General features: G+C 50.4%; 1 protein-coding gene across 1 annotated transcript in view; it reads left to right on the top strand.

Annotated features, from left to right (window-relative positions):
* The window catches only part of Sdk1 (sidekick cell adhesion molecule 1), a 961,631-nt gene that overhangs the window by 866,905 nt on the left and 70,370 nt on the right, over positions 1-24,356 (top strand). The window contains exons 29-32 of the mRNA XM_050163182.1: positions 2,423-2,617; positions 6,044-6,245; positions 15,594-15,697; positions 19,866-19,936. Of these exons, the coding sequence (XP_050019139.1) occupies positions 2,423-2,617; positions 6,044-6,245; positions 15,594-15,697; positions 19,866-19,936 (572 nt within the window). The remainder of the gene's footprint in view (positions 1-2,422; positions 2,618-6,043; positions 6,246-15,593; positions 15,698-19,865; positions 19,937-24,356) is intronic.

Genomic DNA, 24,356 nt, shown 5'->3' with positions numbered 1-24,356 from the left:
GGGGCCGGAGGGGGCATTGTGTGGGATCAGAGCATGGCTCAGCAGTTAACAGCACTTGCTATTCTTGCAGAGGACATGGGTTCATTTCCTAGCGCCACACTTCATACCTTGCAATTGCTTGTAACTCTACTTCAAAAGGATCTGATGTCCTTTTTTGGCCTCTGGACATTACACACACATGGTGCACCGAGAGCCAAGTAGGAACATGCACATAAGTTAATTTTTTATTTTATTGCATAGACCGTACATTTTCCTTACCCATTCCTGGGCTGCCAGATACCTGGATTGGCTCCACAGTATGGCTGCTGTACAGTGCTAGATATTAGACAGACACACAAGTGTCTCTGGGCTGTATCAACTTGGAGACTTTAGGGTAAATACCCAGGGGTGTTTTCACTGGGTGGTGATTTTTCCATAACTTGATTGCATGGTTCTCGAGCATGAACCCTATATGACAACTTCTATCAAAATGTCTAAGGATGAACACTCCTGGAAGCTGGCAAAAGCTTAGAGGGGCTGTCTCCTCTCTGGAAGTGCAGGGGGTTCGTTTTAGAGAAAGTAGGACAGACCTGGGGTGCCATCAGCAACCCAGGGCAAACCGTAACCTTTCCAGATGTCTTGCCCCCATGTGTTTGACCCGCTGGGGACCACTGCTGTTAGCACTCCTCAGAGTGAGACCGTAGGAACCATGTCCTCTGCGCATGGCTGTCCAGCTACTGTACATCTTCTCGTTATGAGAGTCTCTGAAGGCCTAAGACTGTGTCCCTTGGGGCACCCAAGCTCTACTTCCCCATCACTGAGTGCCGTGGGAGAAGCGGTGGCCAACAATCTTGAGGCTGCAGTCCTTACTCAGTAAATAAGAAGGGGAAGAGTCTTGGAGCAGCTGCTGGGGGCCTCAGAACACTTAGACCCCAGGGCAGGGAGAAAAGCTGGTCCCTCAGAGATAGGCAGTGGCCATAATGGTCATTTGGGAGTCTGGGGTTGGCATCTCATGTCACCGGGCATCACTCTGAACAGGGCTGAAGGTTGTGTCAGCCGGTCTACATGGCAATGATAACGACCCTATCAGTGACCCGCCGTGGCTAGGTCTGAAGGTCAGGGTATGCTCAATCTGACCTCTGTGTGAGTGTCCTCCTGGTCTCCCAGTGGAGGACTAGAAGAAATTCACCATCAGCTGGGGAAATTGTAGGCATCTTGGAAAAGCCCTAGAGCCAAAGGCTAAGCCAGAAAGAACAGGAGGAACAAAAGTACCACCTGAGGGCATCCAGAAGACTGTCCCAGCTGTGTAGGAGGAGGTGATTGGCAGGAGGTGAGCTGACCTCCATTCTGGTCCCGGCAGGCGGCCCCCACTCCCGGGCTGCCCTGGCAGGCAGAGCCGTGGAGGACCAGTGCAGCCTTTGATGCTGATCTTCCTCCCCTGCTGAGTGCCCCTTGTTTAATGTGATCACTTGGGTTGTCATTAATTTCTTTTCTAGATGTCACAGCACCCCATACATTCTGGTTTTAATCAGAAGCTGGACCACACGTGGTCCATGAGCCCAGAAGGCAGTCTGCCCCGTGGCTCGCGGTTGGGGCTGGGAAATTGGCAAGGCCTCTTCCGAAGCCGACAGGCAGGCACTGGGGTTGCTTGGTTGGTGGGATTTGATCATTAATAATGTCTGATCAACCATGACCCCTTCATAATCAAGGAACTCAGAGAGACATGCGGAGCCAGGCAAACCCTGCCGCTCTGGAGTTATGGAAATTAACAGAAGGGGTATTGAACTATTTAACATGGAGCCTCCAAACTCAGGAGGCCTGGGTGGGGGAGGCTGAGTGGCTGGAATCGTGGGAGATGAGAATGTGGGGAAGGCCGTAGCGTAGCAGGAGGAAACGAGCAAGGGGGCTGAATAATGCAAGCCTAACCTCGCAGTGGTCCTGCCTGCTGCAGGCTCTGCTCCTGCTGTGAGAAGTGTGAAATCACCTGCTGAGGGCAGGCTCTGGCCTCTCCTGCCGGGTTGAAGGGAAGGTCTGCACCATAGGAGGGGCGGTGAGAGGGGATGGAAGAGCCAGAGGCACTGGCTCATGACAACCTCCCGTGGGGAACAATGAGGGGTCCTGGGTCTGGTGGCGTTCTCCAAGTGTGCAGCATCCTGAGGAAAGATGAAGCTGTTTTCACATCTTGTTCCCGTGAAGGATGAACTGTGAGACAAGTTCCACAGAGGACTGAGCTCAGGCAACCCACACTCATCACCAGGGCTGTGCGCTCCCTTTCAATATGCGCCCCGGGGCCTTTGGAAATCAGGAAGGAGCAGAGGGTAGGCCGTGTTTGGGTTTCCAATCTGGGCTGATTATGGGGTGTCGGGAGCGTAGGTTTTCTGGGCAAGCAAGAAAATAAATGGCTCAGCTGACTCCCTGACTCTGTCCCCAACTCCTCCCACAGGGTACCAGATTGCCTACCGCCTGGCCAGCGGCAGTCCCCACACCTTCACCACCGTCGAGGTGGGTGCCACAGTGCGGCAGTTCACAGCCACAGAGCTGGCCCCGGAATCTGCATACATCTTCAGACTGTCTGCTAAGACGAGACAGGGCTGGGGAGAACCTCTGGAGGCCACAGTCATCACCACTGAGAAGAGAGGTAAGCTCCCAGACCCAGATCTGACTGCAGACAGCAGGGCACACAGCTGGTTAGTCAGCCCCTCTGATCTCCACAGTGCCCGGAAGCCTGGGCCAGACATGAAGCTGGGCAGGTTGTTATTTTTTTTAAGTGTATGTGGCAGAGGTGGGTGTATGTGCTCAGGCATATGCATGTGCATATATGTGGAAGTCAGAGTCGAGTGTCTTCCTCTAACATCTCCCACGTTGTTTTTTGAGACAGTTTCTCGTTGAGCCTATAATTGGCTGTTTGGGCTAGGCTGGCTGGCCAACAAGTTCTAGGGGATTCTCCTGTCTCTGCCTCCCCAGCCCTGGGGTTAAAGACATGGGCTGTGCTGTCTGGCTTTTTTGCAGGTGCAGGAGAGCAGAAGTTGTGTCCTCATGCACGCTCTACAGGCATAGTACTTGCTGAGCCAGGTCCCCGGCTCTGAGCCAGGAGTGTTAGCAGAGTGTTCTTGAAGCACAACTGTTGGCCACCTACCCACTGTCTCAGACAGGAGGCGAGAAGTGCAGCTCAGAGAGGCTAGTCCAGGGTAGCACAGAGCTTTTGTCTGGAACAGTGGTTCTCAGCCTTCCTAATGCTGCGACCCTTTAACACAGTTCCTCAGGTTGCAGTGATGTCCAAACCATAAAATTTTTTTTTGTTGCTACTTCTTAAGTGCAATTTTTCTACTGTTATGAATTGTAATGTCTGGTTATAATCTGGTATGTAGGATATCTGATATGTGATCCTGGGAGCTGCGACCCACAGGTTGAGAACCACTGCTCTAAAACCTTCCACCGCAGCCCAAAGGGCCTCTCTTCAGAAGCCATGCCTCCACCAAAATTCAACTTGGAAAGCCAGAGAATTTATTGGGCCTCTTTCAGTACACAAGTGGTAGGGGTTTGCTTATAAACGTCATGCAGGTGACCCCCAAATAGTTGCATCACCCACCAAGCGATGACCTCGTGGAGTCTCCCTTTCAGCTAGCCTTCCACTTCCTGTCTAATCTAGTATCTACCTCCCAGCACCCCTTGCAGCTAGCTAACTGGGGGGCAGAAGAGCACAATACTGGGATCCCAGGTGAGGGTCCTATCCCCCATCTACTAAGGAGTGTCAGTAGCAACATCACCGTAGATTCAGCTAATACCATATTATTCTGCTCAATTAGTTACTATGGTTACCAGTCCACGATAATATCTACTCTAAAATAGCAGTGATATTATTATGTTGTGCCCAGATGCCCTCACAGCCAGACCCAGAGGTCTGAGGAACTAGGCCAGGAGGCCTGGGAAACACCTGGCGCTCAAGGCTCAGGGCTGTGAGGCCTTGGGCAAACCCTTCCCCTCTCTCTGCTATGGCTTCACTCAGGGACCCACAGGTAGCCACCCTTGGCCCTCGCCTTCTTCCCCTGGTCATGCACTCCTTAGGAATGCCCAACGCTATTTGTGTGTGTGTGGTTGCATTCATACTTGCGTGTGCATGTTCACAGGTGTACTTGTTTGTATGAGTACATATGTGCAAGTGGGTGTTTGTATGCATGTACAGTGTATACACATATGCATGGGTTTGGAGGCTAAAGTGCAGCCTCAGGGGTCTCTTGAGACACTCTCTACCTTGTTCCTTGAGACAGGGTTTCTCAGTGGCCTAACTGGCCAGCGAGCCACAGGAATCCACCTGCCCTCATTTCCCCAGATTATATACACCACCCCTCTGGGATTCTGTTCATATGGGTTCTGGGGATCCAATTCTGGTCCTCATGCTTGTAACCAGAATCACTTTACCAGCTGAGCTTTCTCTCCAACCCATTAACCCTTTGGGGTCAAAGGATGGGTAAGGAAGGTTTGCTGTGACCCTTACAGGACTTGAGTCAGGTCCGCATGAAAACATATACATAGACACCCTTCTGTTGGCAGGCCAGCTTGGCCTGGTCATGCCAGCTTGGTGCTTGGGCACAGGGCTACGATTCCCTGCCCATCTCCCAGCCACTTAGGTGTGGAAAACTTTGACTTCTGACCATGTTCTAGTAGACTTAGTTAGGGATAGGAAGCCTGAGCCATTTCCAGCGGCGGTGTGTCCATAGAAGGCCTTTGAAACTGGCCAGGGAGCCCAGCTCTTCCTCAGGCCTGCAGAAATCAAGCTTCCAGCCAGTGTGCAGACTCCCAGCCAGGAGCCCTGATTGAGCCAGATCGAAGTGCCTCTCACATCCCTGTCACTGCGGGACCCACGATCGATGGCTGCTTTATTACACGCCACACATTTTAATCAGAATCAATAGTCGTCATGATAAACAATTAAACAATTATTTCTCCCTCTATGGAACCCTCTGTTGAAATCAATGGGGGACAGGAACACAGTGTCAGGCACATGGTACCCATTCAAGGCCAAGGCTGGTCCCAAGCACCCTTCATTCTAACCCCTCAGAAACCATTAGCAGCCCACAGGGATCCCCACCTGCTCTCTCCTCCCACTTCCCGGGAGAACTCAGCAGATTCCTCTCATGTGTTAGACTCAGGTTAACTATAAAGAAAAAGAAATTAGGTTTTAAAGATGAGCTCAGCCCCCAAATCAGACAGCGTTCAAAGGAGGCTTGAGTGGTTTAGAAGATCGCCGCCAGAGACGTCAGCTGTCATTCAGACACAGTTGCCCTTCCCGGTAGGGGCTGGGGCCTCTGGAGACAGCCATTTCTGCCTGGTTCTGCTATGTGAGCAAGCCCTGCTGCCCAGTCAGACCTGATCTGGTGCATCCAAAGTGAGCTGTAGGACAACCTCCTTTCCCAAACCTAGGACTTGCTTGCTTGTCTCCCTTTGTGTGCATGACAGGGGAAGCACATGTGTACATGTGTTCACATGTGGGACTGCATGTGTGGGTTCATAAAGAAATCAGAGGTCCTGCTGGGTGATAGTGATTCACACCTTAATCCCAGCACTTGGGAGGCAGAGGCAGATGGATCTCTGTGAGTTCGAGGCCAGCCAGCTACACACAGAAACTCTGTCTCTAGAAACCAAGAGGAAAAATAAGAGAGAGAAAAATAAAAGAAATCAGAGGTCCAGTCTTAGGTGTCGGCTTCCTTCCTCATGTGCCAATCTGCCCTGTTTCTTAAGACAGAGTGTCTCAAATGGGACCTGGAACTCTCCCATGAGGTGAGGCTGGCTGGCCAGTAAGCCCCAGCTCTCTGTCTCCATCCTCCTCCCTAGCACCAGAATTAAAAGCATCACCACCGTGCACAAATTTTTATGTGGGATCTGGGGACTGAACTTGGGTCCTCAGCTTGTGAGGCAAATACGTTACCTGCCAGGCTAGACCAACTCCCTGGCCTCAGTACTTTCTTTCACTGTGCCTGTCCCACACAGCTCTCACGGGCAGGCATCAGGGAGGAGCAAGGAATGGTCCCTCATGAACCCCTCTTTTCTCCTCTTCTGGTTGCAGAGAGGCCCGCGCCCCCCAGAGAGCTCCTGGTACCCCAGGCGGAAGTGACAGCACGTAGCCTCCGTCTCCAGTGGGTCCCTGGCAGCGACGGGGCCTCCCCCATCCGGTACTTCACTGTGCAGGTGCGAGAGCTGCCTGGGGGAGAGTGGCAGACCTACTCCTCATCCATCAGCCACGAGGCCACAGCCTGTGCCGTCGAAAGGTACTGTGGGGTGGGGGTAGAATTCAGTTTTCATCTTTCTGAACCTGAGCTCTTGGTCGCTTGTCTCCCTACTGTGACAAAATGTCTTCTGGAAACAGCCTAAGAGAGGAAGGGGTTACTTTGGCTCGTGGTTTGAGGGTTCACGGCCCGTCATGGCCGTGACAGCATGGAGCAGGAGTTTGAAGCATCTAGTCATACTGCGTCCAGCCAGGAAGCTCTTCACACCCTTCCTCATTCCAGGCCCCACCCCCCTGGAATGGTGCTACCCACACTCAGGGTGGATTTTAGCACCTCGATGAACCTAATCTTGATTAACCATCCCCTTGGGTTGACTCCAGGGTGATTTCAGAGTCTGTCGGTTGGCAGTCAGTGCTAACCGTCACACTGGGCTACCTCACTTGACATGATAGCTGTTTCCTCATGGCCTCTCTTAGGAACTCAGTACTGATGTGTGTGACATGCCTCTCCTCCATCTCCCTGCCCCACCCCGCTTGTACCCTTCTCCCCCACCCATGTCCCCGCTTTGTCTTCCTATCATGTGTGTTCTGTTACCCTCCCATCTGTTCACCCCAAAGTCTCCTTCTAGCCTCTCATGGACCCCTTTGTAGTTTCCTGGCCTCTCCCCATACTCACTCCCACACTTTACATGTGTGTAAAAGTTAGGAGCTAAGATTGAGTGTGACAGAGAACATGTTGAAATACTAATGGAAAAAAAATTTAATTAATAAAAAGCAATGTAAAGGTATTAGAAGGAAAGGGCTCCTATTTCCCTAAGGACTCTGAGAGAGTTCCAACCATGGCCCCATCCAGCCCACATAACAGGAGCCTGTATGGCCATGGAGATGCCCCCACTGAGAGCCAGACCTCTGTCTCTGTTGACACTTCCCACTCTAGGGACCCAAAATCTTTAGGGCCCTTCCAGAAGTGCTACACCAAGGCCTGAGGACTTGGGAGACAAGAAGAATGGGGCTGAACCCAGGCTGTACCCCAGCACCCCCAAAGATTGGTGCTGGGTAAGAGGCAGTAAGAAGGGGTGGGTCCTGGAGGTGAAGGCCAGAGAGACACCCTTTCTCTTTGAGGTTAAATAGCCCCACCCCTTTGTCTTGCCTCTTGAAAGATAGACAGCACAGTCACGTTCTCCGTAGTCACTGAGTAGCCACAGACATTGTGCTTGCTAAGGAGAAGCCCCTGTTCAAACAGGTGGTTTCATGTGGCCCAAAGGAAGACTATCAGTTTCCTAACCAGCAAGAACCAGAATGGAAGCTGATCTCAGCGTCCTGAGAAGCTGCTTCACCCGTTGCCATGGTGCCATCCCTAATAATCCCAGCAGCGAGCCAAGTCTACTTTCCTTCTGCCTCATGAGATATAGTGAAGAGACCAAGGTTGGCTGTGGAGAGCCAGAGGCCATGGCCGTGGTCCAGAGCACAGCATGGGGTGGGGTGCGAGCGGCTGGCATTGTGAGCACCTGAGTAGTGGCCACGGCTGTGGGACTGTTGGTGGGGAATGTTAGACTTGCTGGTGGAAAGATGGTGATACACCTGCAGTGGGTGGTTCAGAAGGAAGCTGACCAGTAAGTCTCCTCCGAAGGTGCAGGGCACGTTAGGGGAAAGGGCCTTGAGGTGGGAGGAAGAGCAGTAGACAGAAACACGTGGTATATGGAGGTCTGGACATGATGGAGCCCGAGGGGGAAGGAAAGGCTTCCTGTAAATCTGAAGATGAGCTTAAGAAAGATGAGGGTGTGTGTGTGTCTGTGTGTCTGTCTATCTGTGGGGAGACAGAATACAGCCTGCTGAGGGCTGACAGGGGTGGGTGCCAAAGAGACTCTTCAGAGAGCAGCCTTCATCAGGGGGCTGGCAGGAAGTTTCATGTTACAGGATTTGGTCCATCGAAACATACATGACAAAGAACGTGGAAGATCCAGACACTGGTTAGGGGCCTAGATGTGCTCACAGCACAGAAAGATTTTAATGCTCTGGACCATAGAAAGCCTCGGAGCACCGAGGTCAAACCACCTTGGGGTGTGGGCTCTAGCCTTTTCAAAGTGGTCACACATTTGAGGAGTGGGCCTGGGTGCTAACAGTGGAACTCCAGGTTCTCCCAGACTCAACCTCAGGGGTAGTCTTAGAAAGGTGATTCAAACAGGATGGGGTAGTGGGTGGGGGTGGTGCTAGGGGATGGAGGTAATTAAAGCAAGCAAGGAAGCAGGAATGTGTTCTCAGGGGCGAGCAGAGCAGCAACAGCCCCCTTGTCCTCGCATGGGATCTGTATTTCTATTTTCCCCATCTTTGTGACTCCTCCAGGCTGAGCAGTTCCAGGAAGGAGGCAGGCTTCTTGTGGAAGCCTGTTTTACCCAGAATTCAGTCTGTTATATGTTATATGTCCTGTTACATAAGATCCAGGAGTAATAGGGCAGTGGTGGCGGCTGTGGTGCACACCTTTAATCCCAGCACTCTGGAGGCAGAAGCAGGTGGATCTCTGTGAGTTCGAGGTCACTGGTCTACAGAGCTAGTTCCCGGGCAGCAAGGACTGTAACATAGAGAAATCTTGCCTCCATTTTTTTTTTGGGGGGGGGGGCATGTTGGTCAGTCTCTCCAGGAGTTAGAGTCTACTCTGTCAGTTGCTACCCTGACAGAATAGCCTCTCAGAGAAACAGAACATTTAAAAGAAAGGAGGTGACATGGGGACTTTAGGAAGGGACAGAGATCAGGGACCATAGGAGGGCTGTGTACTGGCATTAGGGTTCTCATCTCCCATGGAACATCCATTTCCATAGGCAAAGTGCATCCAATCATAAAGCACTGTGTCCAAAGAAGAAGGGATGATCACACAAAAAGCAGTTAACCAACAAGTTTGCTGGTCCTGGAGCCATGTGAATCTTCAGCTCTTCCTCTGTAGGAGAATAGCAGTGCTGCCGTGCAAATCCAGGTGCTTTTGACTGGGGTATCACTCATGGGCTCCATAGTCTTCATTCTTCATGATGCAAGTAATAAAGTGTGTGTGTGTGTGTGTGTGTGTGTGTGTGTGTGTGTGTGTGTGTGTGTTGTCCTTTTGGGGATGCAACCCAGCACCTTGTGCATGCTGGATAAATGCTTTGCAATCTATTAAGCAGCCCCTAACTGGAGGATTCCAGAAAAGTACTCTAGCCCTGAACCACACCCCATTCCCTCACTGGTGGATTCTAGGCAAGCACTGTGCCACTGAGCTACACCCAGCCTCCTTTTTACTTTTTAAGACAGAATCCCACAGGTGGTCCAGGCTGCCCTTCAACTTAAGTCACTCTGTAGCCCATGTTCTAGTTTGGTTTCTGTTGCAGGAATAAAACACTGGCCAGACCAGACTTGTAGAAAGGGAAGGGTTTGCCTTAGCTTACAGGTTATATATAGCCTACCACCAAGGAATGTCAAGGCTGGAGCTCAAGGAAGAAACTAGGAGGGAGAAACTTTGGAGGAACAGTACTTACTGTCTTGCTTCTCTGAGATTACCTAGCTACCTTTCTTCAGGCCTACCTGCCCAGGAAAGATACCAGCTACCGTGGACTGGACCCTCCCGAAATCAAGTAGCAATTAGGAAAATGTCCTATAATGTACCTGGAGGTTTATTTCCTGCCTGCCAGTTTCCAAATAACCACTCTGAGGCTTAATATTTATTATAAATGTTTGGCTGATGGCTCAAGCTTATTACTAGCTAGCTCTTACATTTAAATTAACCCGTTTCTATTCATCTATGTATCTCCACATGGCCTGTGGCTTACTGGTGGTGCTCTGGCATGTTTCTCCTTGGACAGCTGCTGACGAATTTCAGACTCCACCCTTTTCCTGCATCTTTGCTTGAATTTTCCACCTGGCTCTGTCCTGCCTTGCCATAGGCCAAAGCAGCTTTATTTATAGCCAATGAAAGCAATACATATTTACATCATACAAAAAGACATCCCATATCACTATAACATGTTCACAGGCCAATATGATGGAGACAAATTCTTGGTTTAGGCTCTCTCATTCCGGGTATGTTTAGGTTTGACAATAACTATTCTATGCAGACAAGCCTTGAAATTTGATCCTTCTTCCTCACCATCTTGAGTAGATCCCAAATGTACAACATTAGACCTAGCTGAATATTTAAAAGGTAGTTTCAGTGTCTTATGGATAACTAGGTAAAAGCAGCAATGGGTAGTGTTCAGAATGTCCAGGATCCATACAACTTACATTCTAATGAAAATGAACCGATAAATATGCTAAATTTAGCCCAGAATTTAGGCCTGAGGGAGGAACACCAAACTGCTGTTTCTTGCCTGCACCCACAACTCTTTCCAAAGTACTTTGGCAGTGAAAGTAAAACTTACATGCAATAAGCATCCACAGTGAGCATCCGTAGGACTAGCACATGCTGCATGGTGTGAACCTGGCTCCTGAGTTGGCAGAGCAGTGGGCATAATAGAGTTTTGAAAGGTCCCTGGTGCTGCGAAGTTGCCTCGTCTCCTGAATGCTGGACACTTAGAAGTAAGAGCTGAAGTAACAGTGTTAGCTCAAAACTGTGCCTTAAGCCTGTGCAGTGTCTGAGTTTGGAAGGTGAGGTGTACGGAATGTGCAGACGGCCAACAGAAGCTGCCCAGAGTGTGAACGGACTTTATCTCATCCAGAGAGGCAGGGAAAGAGAAGCTTCCAGAAGAGCAAAGAGAGAGTAGCTTTTATGCATTGTCTGCTGTGTGCCAAGATCGTTAGATCCCTGATGGTGATTCAATGTTCACAAATGATCTCAGGGACTCTGATCTCCATTTTTACAGGTGCACAAAGTGAGGTCATAAAAACCAAATGACTCAGCCCTAGCTGGTAATGACGGAGCTAAATTTCAATTCTGCTTGGCCAGCTCCACGGCAGAGGCTTAGGCTGTCCAGGAAGAGTAGAGGGAGTGGGGGGATTTGATGGACAGGACTTTCTTTTCTTTATCAGGGAGTCCTTGAGATTGGCCTTGATGCCCGATTGACCCTGGCGGGATAGAGGCTTGGGTTGGGATTGAGGTGGGAGCAGCTATGGTCAGAGGCCAAATCCTACTGTAGGAGTGGGCGGGGCCAGAGGCGTTTGCACACAGGATGCTAGTGAGTTATTTAGAGCCAGGGTTAGCTCCCTGGACACCCTGTTTTTCACCTGCCATCTACTTCCAGGTGTCCTTGGTGAAAGAATCCCAGGAGTTCCTGGTCTGCTGCAGGCTCTTGTTTCCCACCCTCATTCACACTCAACCTCATTTGTCTCTGAGCTGGTCTGGTCTGTCCAGCCACAGGCCACACAGCACACTGCTCGCTGTGTTGAACAGGGCTCCCAAGGCAGGCAAGGCAATGGAGAAAGTGTCCTTCGGGAGCAGAGTCCTTGTAGGCCCCTAAGTGCCTACTCTGTGTGCTGGCTGCTGAATGTGGTCTCGGCTCACTCCAGTCTACATGTAGGGCTTGTTTCTGGTTTTATTTCAAATTCTACTTTAAAGTGTTTTGCATTATTCTTGAGAATTTTGTGCATATATACGAGCATATATGATCATGTCTATACTTCCAATTCCCTCAAAATCCCCCATAACACATCCCTACAACATGTGTGTGTGAGAGTGTTTGTGTGTGGAGAGAGAGAGAGAGTGAGAGAGAGAGCTCCCACTAAGTCCATTTAGAGCTATCCACATGTGCATTGATATGGGGCCATCCACTGGAGCATGGGAATCCTACCAGTGGCCACATTCTCAAAAAAAAACAATCCTCTCCAGGGACTTCAATAACCCTCTTCTGGCTTTTGAGACACCTGCATGTGTGTGTGTGTGTGTGTGTGTGTGTGTGTGTGTGTGTGTGTGTGTGTAAAATAAATCTTTGAGCTGAAGAGATGGCTCCGTGGTTAAGAGCACTTACTGCCCTTGCAGAAGACCCAGGTTCAGTTCCTAGCACCCATATCAGGTGGTTCTCAACTTCCTGTAATTCTAGTTCTTGGGGATCTGACATCCTCTTCTGGTTTCCATGGCATCTGCATGCACATGGTACATATAAGCATGCACAGGCACACACACATATATCAAATAAATAATAAACAAACAAACAAATACTCCTTCTTCCTCTGGCCCCCAGCAACTATCTACTGTAGCTCCACAGTAAAGTGTGGGTGAAGCCTGGAGATCATTGACCCCGTGCGGGTGATCCCAGATATTATGCGTTCACGAGTGTAACAACCACGTCATGACCAGGAGGCATCATTTCATGGTGCTTTTAAGTGCTTCTTGCTTCCTCTTTCGCTGTGTTCCCTGAGCCCTCGTGAAGGAGGTTGATGTGGATGCCCAGTGTAGGGCTGAACACTCAGTCTGATACTTTCAGTACTTGACCAGTTATTCCCTGCCCCATATTGCTGCTGTCCACTGCCAAAATGAAGCAGCTTCTCTGGCCAAGGTGGAGAGGAGCCCAAGCCTGTGGGTGTGAACACAAATATTTAGGAGACACTTTGAGAGCATGCCCAGTTAAAAAAATAATAATAACAACAACAACAATATATCCCAGGGCCCATGACCTCCTCAGCGACATGCTTTTGAACAGGATTATATTATCATACATAAAATCCCCCTTGTGGAGCAGACCTCCAATCCAGCCGGAGAGGGGTGTGTCACCCCATTTCAGTTGTGCCACTACTATACAGTTGGCATATGGTGCCTTGCAGGTCAGTACTGCAGCATGTGGCAGGTGCCCTCTTCTACCTCCCCAAGAGGATTTGGAACAGCAGTGTCACCATGATGTATTTGTTTCCTCAGCAGAGTGTTACTGACCATCTCCAGGTGCCTAGCGCGGCTCTCCATGCTAGAGCAGCAGGACTCCCTTAGGCTGTGAAAACAAAAGAGAGGAAGACCAAGGATGTGACTCAGTCAGTAGAGCGGTAGAGCGCTTGCCTAGCATGCACAAGGCTCTAGGTTCCAACCACAACACCGCACAGAGCCTGATGTGGTAATACATGCCTGCCATCCAGTTCTTAGAGATGGAGACAGCAGGATCAGGAATTCAAAGTCACCTTCAGGAACATAGTAAATTCGAAAGGAAAGAGAGAGATAGGAAGGAACAGGACAACAGAGATCTAGGACAGTTATGTGATGTGCACTCACTTTAGCTGCTTAAGATAATACCTAAGAAATAAGAATGCTAACAGCTGTGCATGTGAGAGGTGTGTGCACACATGTGTATGTAGATACAGTCACACATAGGTTAGATGAGGATGACATGTGTCCTGCTCTGTCACTCTATCTTATTCCATTGAGACAAGGTCTCTTACTGAACCTGGAGCTAGTCTGGCGGGCAATAACCCCTCCGCCACCCCCTGGCAATCATCCTGTCTCCAGCCTCTCCTTCCCCAAGCACAGGCACAGTCTTAACCTACGTGGTAATCGGGATTTGAACTCAGATCCTCTCCGTGCTTGCACAGCAAGCGCTCTTACCTGCTGAGCCACCTCTCCCACCCTGTTTCAGTGGTTTTCAGTGAGCGCTTACTGAGCCGCTCCTGAGGGCCTCATCTGCTTTGATTCTCAGGACAACGTCTTGATGTCCGTCTATCAGATCCCCAGACAAGGACGTGCCTGCAAAGTGGCTCTTCCAAGCATGGCTGGGGCTGAGGAACTGGAAAGTATACTTCAGAGCCCACATTTTTAGGGACCCCATGCTTCCCACCACACCAGGCAGGAGAAGCAGGCAGTTAACTCAAAGGTGGGCTGCTCAGCATCAGAGACTGGGAAGTGACAGGGCACAATAGGCATTTATCCCTGAGACTAGACACAGTAGCTTCAGGAAAGCCGGGAACAGGTGGACGTGGTTTATTTGAGCTAAACAAAAGCTGTCCCCAGAAACCACAGCAAAGATCATTCTAGGCAGTGGGCCTTCAAGGGGCTTCTCAGTTAAGCCGAGTTAAACCAACCAAGACCAGAATCTCTTGGTTGCTGCTGGCGAGGCCAGGCCTGTAGGGGTCTAGAAATTGGCAAGGCCAGATTATTCCCGGGGCTTTGAGTGGAGCATCCCTCAGGCTTTGGAGAAATGCTGTAATCCAATGTATCCAGAGGAGCACAAAAGTAGCTGATCGTCATGGCATCTCTGCAAAAATACAGCTCTCTCCTCAAGGGATAAGAGAATTTATTCTGGAGTCAACACACGTGACCGTAGTCCAGGAACACAGATCCAGGCTGCCCCATGTTCCAACATGGTAACAAGTCAATGGAGTTTTTACAATAACAACAAAGAAAGCTCTAAGTTGGGGTGATTAAGAATACACTGATGGAAACCACAGGTAGGTGGGTTACAGTAGAACAGGGGAATCCCTGTGACAGCTTCAGACGCTGGCTGGGGACATCCTTAGCCTTCAGGTTGGTGGAAGCCAGAGGTCTGCTTGTACCTTCTGAACGGATTTGTCTAAAAGTCATATGGAAGTTAAGTCGGACACGGAGGTGGGCATAAACGGCTGGCTAGAGCACTAATGGGAGCCCAGTGTAACTCGCTCCCAATGTGCAACCTTCTGCAGATCCTGGCTCATCAAGCAGCCTTGTAGAATTACCTTTTCTTTTCCTTCTTTCCTTCCTTCCTTCCTTCCTTCCTTCCTTCCTTTTTTTTCTTTCTTCCTCCCCACCCCCCCCCCACATCCACCCCCCTTCCTGGGGACTTTAGTCCATGGCAGATTCTGAAACTGATTCTGGGTTTTCTAAAGAACAGAACCCGTCTTGGAAGCCAGAGTTTCCCTGCTGGCCCATTTTCTGCCTGTGAAGTGGTGCGCTGATGATCCTGGGAACTTGTCCCTAATGCAAGCTGGACAGGGCATGCTCGCCTTCTGTGTTGCATGGGGCATGCTCACCCTCCGTGTGACTTGGGCCCAGCACCTGGAAGGGGGAAGGATCCTGTGATCATGCCTGACTTGAGTGGAGCAGAGACATTGGTGAATCCAAAGAGAATAGAGCCCTAGGGAGAAGTGAGGGACAGCTTCACTCTGGGTATGTTAGAGCTAGAAGGTAGATCTTTTCAGTTCTTCCCCTAGAGCCCAATCCAGCTCTGCCCCTCCATCCTTGGCCTAGGCAAGCAGTAATTTACTGTGTAGCATCTTATTAAAGATCGAAAGTCCTCAGAACAAGACTTTCTCACTCATGTGTCCCTCCATGAAACCGTCTCACCCTGACCATCATGGCAGGCTAGGAGACCTTAAAAGGCCCTGGTAGCTACATCTAGGGAATGGTTCCATCCTTCTTGGTGGCAGGGTAACCCAGCTTCTGTTTCTGGGGCAGGAGAGATATCTGACACCCCAGTCCCACGATTTCCTAATTATAACATCAGGCAGGACTGTTGTCACTGATTTCAGTATTCCATTACAGGCTGAGACCTTTCACCTCCTACAAGCTACGCCTGAAGGCCACCAATGACATCGGGGACAGTGACTTCAGTGTAGAAACAGAAGCCGTGACCACACTGCAAGATGGTGAGCAAAAGCCAGCCCAATACCACCCCGCCCCACAGCTCTGCAGAGGCCGGAGGGTACCTTCCTCCTAGAAACAGGCCCTGCTCCAGTCTTGAACAGAGAGGGGAGGTCACCAGGGAGGGTGACAAGCAGCAGAAGTCCATTAGTAACTGACAGCCTGGGGTGTTCCTACACACCCCACGGTCATAAATCAAGGTCCTCCGGAGAGTTTCCAGATGGAATGGAACTCCTTTCGATTGGCTTCCAAAACCCTCCTCCATTAGAAATTGAATAATTAATGGGGGTCGTTAAAAATAAATGTCATTGGGGAAGCTGGGTCCAAGAAGTTTCGGATCTGCCCCCACCCCCATCCCAAGCACCAGGTGGTTTCTTCACCGGCTTCTGACCTCGGAGGCACTGGGCCTGAAGATTCCCCATCCTGGGTATGGGAGGAAGTGCAGTGAACCCGGGAGACAGCTCCAGCAGACACAGTCGTAGACTGACAAGTGGGATGGGAGAAGATGGATACCGGGCAACTCCCAGCTCAGCCTCAGTGCCGGGCACTTAGTTCAGCCACCAGGGCTTTGCTATAACTCCCAGAAAACCCTGTCTCTTCCATTTAACGCTCCAGTGAGGTGATTTCCAAATGGACCAGGTCCCCGCTGCCTCGCCCTGTGACCCCACATCATGTGACTCCCCCCCTCCACACACACATGCTTTTCTGAACCCAGAAGTTTAATTTCTACCACACAGAGTTTCAGGGCACCTCGAGGACTAGCCCAGGGGTGGAGGTGAGCCATTTCCAGCTCCCCAGCCATACTCAGACATTGATGCAAAAACAAAATACAACAAACAAACAAAAACAAATCAAAGAACAGGTCTCCCCCAACGGGAAGGGGAGACACTTTACATAGGAGTCAAATGTGAGTGATCATGGGCCCAGTGAAACACAGATTCGGGTCACCCCGAATACTGCCATGTTCTCACACTTTAGCAATTCCACAGTGTTTACAGTGGCAGAAATAAGAACATTTTAAATCAAGAACAATTTTGAAGACATTGGTGAGAATACCGGGTAGGCAAGTTAGTCATTTCTGCTTCAGACTTCAGACTTGCCCAGTGATATGTTTTAGTTTTGGGTGGGTGGAGCTAGGGGTCTATTTGTACATTCCAAAAGGACCTAAGTCCTGAGGGTGTTAGACAGCACACAATAGTAGGCAGTAAGTGGCTATTTAGGGGCTAAAGATGGCCCAAGACAGTTCAGCTCTTGACCTTCAACGTTCCAGCTCTCCAGGGTTGCAGTCCTAACGGGCTGTTAGTCAGCCTTGAAGAATGGTTAATGTAAATGCAGCACTCCCCCCCCCCCAAATCAGGAACTTAAGTTACCGCAGAGAATCGGGCTGCACACCCAGTATCCCCACTGTGGCTGGGTCCACTGGGTCTGGTATCTAAGAAGTAGGCCTCTAAGCTCCCCAGAATCCCTGGAGAAACCGCAGGGCCCTCATCCTGAGAGGTGTTGAGATCCAGATGCAACAGAGCTCAGGGAAGAAGCTATGAGGTCATCCAGGTAGCTAGGTGGCCCAAAGTGCCTGGCAGGAGGCTTGGGAGACCACTCAGAAGCAAAACCCTTCCTTTCACTGCTACGGATAAGTGGAGGGAGAATGTCATCAATGGTCTCACTTAAAAGTGAGGGCTTACAGGCAGGAGAGATGAGTCAGTGGGTAGCGTTGCTGGCCTCTCAAGCATGAGGACCTGAGTTCAAATCCCCAGTGCCCATGTAAAATACCCAGTTATACTTGTAACCCCAGCTGGGGTTTGAGGAAGGATCCCATGGCTTAGCTAGCCAGCCAGTCTGGCCAAAGTGGGGAATCTTGATATTCAGCAAAAGCCCCTCAAAGCTAAGGTAGAGAACAGCAGAAAGATATCCAAATCCAACTTCCAGCTTCCACATGCTCCTGCAAGGACCAGCATGGAGACATAAACATATACACACATGCATGGAACCTCTGCACACAAACGGACAACAAGTGGTGTGGAACAAGGGTAGAAAGTCAGTATCAAATGAAAACTAAAGAAAAAAGAACCGCTCATTTTTATCTTGCATCAGACACAATGGAGAGAATATTTGCAATGGTGTGCTAGCTAATTCTTAGAAGAAAGGGCCAGACACCCAGCAAGCTGCTGTCATTGTCGGGTTATCTCTGACAAACAGGGAGCACGGGATCCTGACAGGCTCCTGAGACCTCAGGGAATAGGCCCTTTCTCAAAAGCTATTCAAGGAACTCTCTGGGCTCCCCTGGCCCCTTCTCAACCCTTTGATATTCAAATGCAGCTTTTGAGGCCCCTATCTCATCATCTCCCTTGTCTGAGACTTGCAATTTCCCTTTGTGGTTGGATTTGCATTGTGTTTGTGGCCCTTTGTCTCCCTCTGTGAGGTGGAGATTGACTGGCAAGACCAGCCCTACCTTAGCTGTAGAGAGGGGGCCTTTGATGACTGATTAATATTTCTCCCTTACTATGCTAGGGATGGAACCCTAGACCTTGCAGGTGCTCACCTCAGCCCCTCACTGGGGATTCTAGGCAGGTGCTCTACCACTGAGCCACACCCCAGCCCCTCACTGGGGGATTCTAGGCAGGTGTTCTACCACTGCATCACACCCCAGTCTCTCACTGGGGGACTCTAGGCAGCTCTACCACTGAGCATACCCGCAGCAGCCATTTTTTTTTCATAGAGCTTTAGTCCTGGCCCAGGCTATTCTTGAGTTTGTAATAATTTCCCTACCTGTGCCTTCCAAGTCCCCATAATCCAAACATGATTCCATATTTTCTCTTTTCTTCCTTCCTTTCTTCCTTCTTTCCTTCATTTCTTTTTTTTTTTTTTAATGGCAGTTGCATGTGCTTCAAGGTTTTGTATGTATGTGGGCTTAGCACCCAGACAGCTAGAACAACCACTTCTTGGCAAGATAGGGTTTTTTGTTGTTGTTGTTGTTATTTGGGTGTTTTCTTTTTAAGTGCATTTGTGTTTTGCCTGCATTGCATGTATGTCTGTGTGAAGGTGCCAGATCCCCGGAACTGGAGTTTTAGACAGTTGTGAGCTGCCTTGTGGGTGCTAGGAATTGAACCTAGGTCCCCTGGAGGAACAGCCAGTGCTCTTAACTTCTGAGCCATCTCTCCAGACCCCACATTTTCTTATTAGGCTGATATTTATCGACTGCACAGGGTTCTTGGGCTGGATAAAGGTCCACATTGACTATAGACTACTAGAAGGTTTTCTGCTGGAGCTGTGGTTCTCAACCTTCCTAAGACTGCGACCCTTAAGGACAGCTCCTCATGTTGTGGTTAACCCCCCCCCCAACCATGAAGTTATTTTCACTGCTACTTTGTAAGTGTAAATTTGCTGTTATGAATTGTTATGTAAATATCTGTGTTTTTCCTATAGTCTTAGGCTGCCCCTGTGAATGACTTGATTGACCCACAATGGAGTCATGACCCACAGGTTGAGAACCCCTGGTCTAGAGGGTGACACTGGGGTCCACCTGTGTGACTGAGGATAGAGGGCCTGAATAATCAGAGGAGACTCAGACAGGGGCAAACCTAGGATGAAAAGTAGACAGAGCCTGGTATACATGTCCAGTCCTGTCCCCTCCAGAAGCACTTAGTGGGCAGGCTTTTGTTGACACACCGCCTCAGCCAAGGAGACACAGAGAGGTCAGTTTAGTACACAAGAGAACCTGGAGAGTGCAGAAAAATCTCCAGCACCTGATCTATGGCAAGGGCTCCTCATTGGTCCCAAAGCAGGCTTGTCCATGACAGGGGTCATACCAGCCTTGTCCTTCCAGAGACCAGCGCAAAGTCACCACAGCTTCCTGGCTTTGTATGCTGGGTGGCCAGCAGCAACCTCATCTCTACCAATAGTCACTCGGTGTCTCAAGCTAAGAGCACTGTGACGTCACTGTGACCACCTGGCCTGCTCATGGTGAACCACTAACACCTAGGTTCTCAGAAAATGCTATCTGACCCCCTTTCCCAAAGACTTGGAAGCCCAGAAAGGGTCTTGGGCGGGAGCTCACAGAGTGTTGTGGGTGGCCTGAGAGGACCCACAGAAGGGAGGAAAGGCTCCTTACACTGAAGGGTGACTGGTGCCCCAAAGAACCATTCTAACTACTTCCTTCCATCTGCTGCCCTGCAGTTCCCGGAGAGCCTCCAGGATCTGTCTCAGCCACACCGCACACCACATCCTCGGTTCTGATCCAGTGGCAGGTAAGAACCAGGGGGACCTCACTTATTTCTGAAGTACGCCTTTGTTCCAGGGTTCGGACAACCAGGACAACTATACAGAGCTTGCGTGCAAGCCACACCCATGCCAAGTGTGTGACTGTACTTGAGGAAGCAGCCGGGCTGAGTTAGACAGAGCCCCTGGCCCAGGACTGGAACTCATCCAGACCCTGCACAGAGGAAACTGTGCTCAGGTCTCCAGGGCTGCTGCCTCCCCTCAGACCAATGGGCTCTCAGAGCACAGGAATGAGCAAACGGGTGGAGCTTCTGGCCAGTGAGGGAGCCTCCAGATGCCAGAACCGACACTGTCCTGCTAAAGAGTGCCTGGTCCTAAGGCCTTGAAGGAGGGCAGATAATGGGCTGTGTGCAGAGTCACTGGAAGGCCTGGTTAGCCCATGTTTAGCCACTGTAAGCGGGGGATGGAGACGGTGGACCAGGCAGCCTGAGACTCTTCCTTGGGGTTGATGGTGTTGTCAAGGGGAATGGCAGGTGCCAGCGTGAATGCGAGATAAAAGCACCTCAGTGACACTGGGTTGGTCAGACTGACTTTCAGCATGTGGCAAAAACCTAAGGGGAAGGCGGGGAAACAACACAAGAGAGGGAGGACTTATTGAAACATCTCAGTTTCAGTGATTTGCAGGTCATGGTGAAACTCATCCTAAAAATTAATTTACGTGATGGGGGAGTGGGTACCTGCTGGGTGGCAGGCACTTACCTCTGAAAGTGGAAGGCCAGGGCCAGGACTCGCCTCTCAGAGGCACCCGCAGGTGCCTGGACAATGAATGAGCAAGGCCCGCTGGGCCGGATGGCATGAGAGCTGTGTGGCCCCCACCTTGGCTCAAGCTTCATAGACAATCCAGAGCCGACGCTTAGGGGTGCTAGAGCCTGGGGCCCGCACTAAGAAGAAAAAGACAGACAGGACCAGGCAGCCAGAGGAGCCACCTTGCACCCAAAGTGCCTGAACCACCCAACTAGTGTCGTGGCTGGTGACTCCTGGGGAGTCCTGATCCCTCAGTGCACCGTGTTGTCTCTTGGTACCTAAGTGTTGGGTTGTATTTTGCCTTAGTTCCTTTCCTCCTTGCTGAGACAAAATATCTGGCAAGAAGCAAGTTAAGGGCGCGGGAGAGTTTATTTAGGCTCACAGTTTGAAAGTCCACCCTCATGGTGGGGGAGGCGTGGCAATAGGCGCCTGATGGTCACATGACATCCACAGTCAGGAAGCAGAGAGGGATGGATGCTGGGGCTCAGCTTGCTGTGTCCTTGTTGTCCAGTCTGGGACCCCAGCCCATGGGATGATACCCATCGGGACCATCTTCCTACCTCACTTAACCTAATCTAGAAATTTCCTCATAGACACGTCTAGAGGTCTGTTTCCTACATGAATTTAGATCCTGTCAAGTCGACAGCCAGGAGCTCTCTGATGTTGCCACCAAAGCGCAGGAGTAGGTTCAGCCTAATGGAAGTTGACACTGTCACCTACGGGAGGGACAGAGAAGAGCCCTTTAGCAGCAAAGGTCTCTGCTGAGAGTATAACATCGTCCCTCACTGTCAGAGTCACCATCCAGCGACAGGTGCCTTTCAAGGTGACAAAAAGATATTTCCAAATGCTTTCTGATGACACTGGCAGTTCACTGCTGTGCCCTCAGCTTTCTCTGGCTTCCCCAGAGTGTAGGGGACAGGACAGAACAAGAAGGGTCAGTCCGGGATCCCATCTGCCCTATGGGTCAAGGAGCCGTCCACAACAAATAACAAAGGACCTTGACCTTGGCATGCCAGAGGCCACTGTGACCCCAGAGGTCCAGCTCTTTCCTCAAACAAGCAGGTGTCATGGATGCTTGATCTCTGACCTCACACATCCTTATTCCCTAGGGGCCCTGCTTCAGCCCTGACTTCCTTTCAAGGCTGTGCTGGGAGGCCAGAAACATTCCAAGCAGAAATTCAAAGTCCTGGCTGCTGTGTCTCTCATCCTGCACAAACACACAGGGGAAGGGGAGGGAGGACGGGTCTTTTTGTTGGATGGGAGCGTAGATCCACACAGCCCCTGCAGCAGCCCTTAATTAAGATCCCTTAATCTTTTAGGGACCTTGACTCACATAAAGCCAGGTCCTTGTTTTCAATGCAGAAAAGAATTTCAGGAGGAGCCAGTGTGAAGCAGAGTTAGAATCTATTAAAAGTAGAAAGAAAAGGGCCAGGTCGAGAGGAAGATGTGTCTGAGTGAGCACAGTTCCCCAGAGGAGAGCCCCGCCTCAGCGTCTTCACTGTGACTCCATTTCGGAAGCTTCCAGAATTTCATTACTTAGCGAGTTTCTAAGGGACCCTCCCCTTCCCTACCTCTGTCCGCCTCTTTGATAATGGAGACCATGAGGGGGCTTGGTTGAGTTGTATAAGCTGGTAGAGTGAAAACAGACACTGAAGCTGTGCAAGAGGCTTAGGGCCTGGTGTTTGTTTTGTTTTGTTTTGTTTTTACTGGCAGTGGGGCTTCTGGAGAGATTCCTGGAAAACTGAAGGTTCCACCTGAGAGGGGAGAAGGGCCTTTGGTAGATATATCTGAATCGATTCTCAGCTACTGAAAGGGTTCAACCAGACTCTGGGGTGAGGGACTTCTTTCTCTCCTCACGCCCATAATTTTCCCTGCCTTTCTGGACTGCCTCCACTCCTACTGCGCCAGATTCTACTAGAAAATTAGTGTCTTATTTGTAGATGTGGCAGCTGGCCTGCCAATAATGAGGTGCACATCTTTTCCGTACAGGCAGCGCGTGCTCCGGGCGGGGTGCATCCCAGCCCCTCCGAATAAAGTCGCTGTGGCCTGGAGATGCTGCCAGTCCCAGTTCATAACAGCACAGGTGTCAAGTCTCTTCCATGGCTGCCGGACAGCCTGTGAAGTGGCATGGAGCCGCACCAAAGGGACTTGGCATATGTGCCCATCAGCTGTGCCCTCCAGTGCACAACAGAACAAACGGATTTCAAAAAGCCCAGAGCGAGAGGTGGCCAGTCCAGTGTATTGTAGAAATAAACGCCTGTCAACCAGCGGGCAATTGAAACACAATTAAAATTACACGTAATTTAGGAAATCAGAGATTGGAACGAAGAAAGAAGAGCTGAGTTTAAATATAGGTTCTCGTTCCCCAGGAAGCAGCTCACCTATAACTTTTGTGTTTTTAGCAATGTGCTGAAAAATAATGTTTTTTAAAGGCTATGATGGGGCCTCATCAAGGCCTTTCTGGGCCTCTTAGGGGACAATCAGACTTCACCTCTAGTAGCGTCCACTGCCCATGTCCTAGGATTTTGATGTGTGTCCCAGTGTGGGAGGCTTCTGAACCGATGATAGCATTGACTGTCCCCATGATCCATTCAGTGCACTTATCCCACACATGCCCCTTCAAGTGCCCTGACACCTCAAGGAGGTTGTTCTGGTTATTTTGCTCCTTGCTGTGACAAAACACCTCCTGGCTCACAGTTTCAGGGTGTGGTGGATCGTGGTGGGAACAGGATGATTGCAGGGTCTTGGCCACCCGGTCACATTGCATGCACTGTCAGAAAACAGAGAGAAAGGAATGCTGGGCTCACCGTGTATTCAGACCAGGACCCCAGCCATGGAATAGTTTCGCCCTCATCTTTGGTGGTTCTTCTCACCTCAGCACAGTCTAGAAACGTCCTCACACGTGCCCAAGATACTTACCAACAAATGAAAGACCTGCTCACCTCTTGCATAAGCTAAGGGATTCTTTCTTCTGAGGGTGTAATGGGGGCCAAGACAAAGGCCATGCAACCTCAGCCAGGAGCAGCTGAGAACCCAGGGTTTGTTTTCCTCTCTCAAAGGGGCCATGTGCTGGACGAATAGACGTACATGGGAAAGCAGCGGAGAGAGGCTTTTAGCTCTGCCCGAGGGACAAATGCACACGCTTGGCAGGGTGGCGAGGTCTCCCCAGAGGAAGAGGCAGAGAGAAGGTCCAGTCTAGGCAAAGACTCTAAAGTTGCTAGCTGTCATAGTGTGAATGTGGCATGTCCCCCAAAAGTCTAACGGGTGGGATGCTTAGTTCTAGACATGAGTAACCAGCTAAGGGCTTCAGGGAGATAGCTGGATAAGGGACCTAACTAACCTATTGATGGACCTGGAACTGGAAGAGCCTGGGATGTGGTGGAGCCATAGAGGGAGAAGTCTAAGAAGCAGTTAACTGGGGGCATGCCAAGTGTGTGTGTGTGTGTGTGTGTGTGTGTGTGTGTGTGTGTGTGTGTGTGTTTGCTTGCACGTGGACGCACGCATGTGTGGATGCACTTGGAAAGGCCAGAGGTGGACATTGGGTACCCTCTTCTATTGCTCTCCATGTGATTTATTTAATATTTAGAGACAGTCTCTCACTGAACTTGGCGCTTATAGCTATTGTAGCTACAGTGGCCAGCCAGC

This window comes from Alexandromys fortis, unplaced genomic scaffold (assembly GCF_014885135.2).
Source record: "Alexandromys fortis isolate MF-2015 unplaced genomic scaffold, M_Fortis_MF-2015_v1.1 scaffold_144, whole genome shotgun sequence".
Lineage (NCBI taxonomy): Eukaryota > Metazoa > Chordata > Mammalia > Rodentia > Cricetidae > Alexandromys > Alexandromys fortis.
Note: the sequence above shows the minus strand (reverse complement) of the source record. Positions and strands in the feature narration are given on the sequence as shown.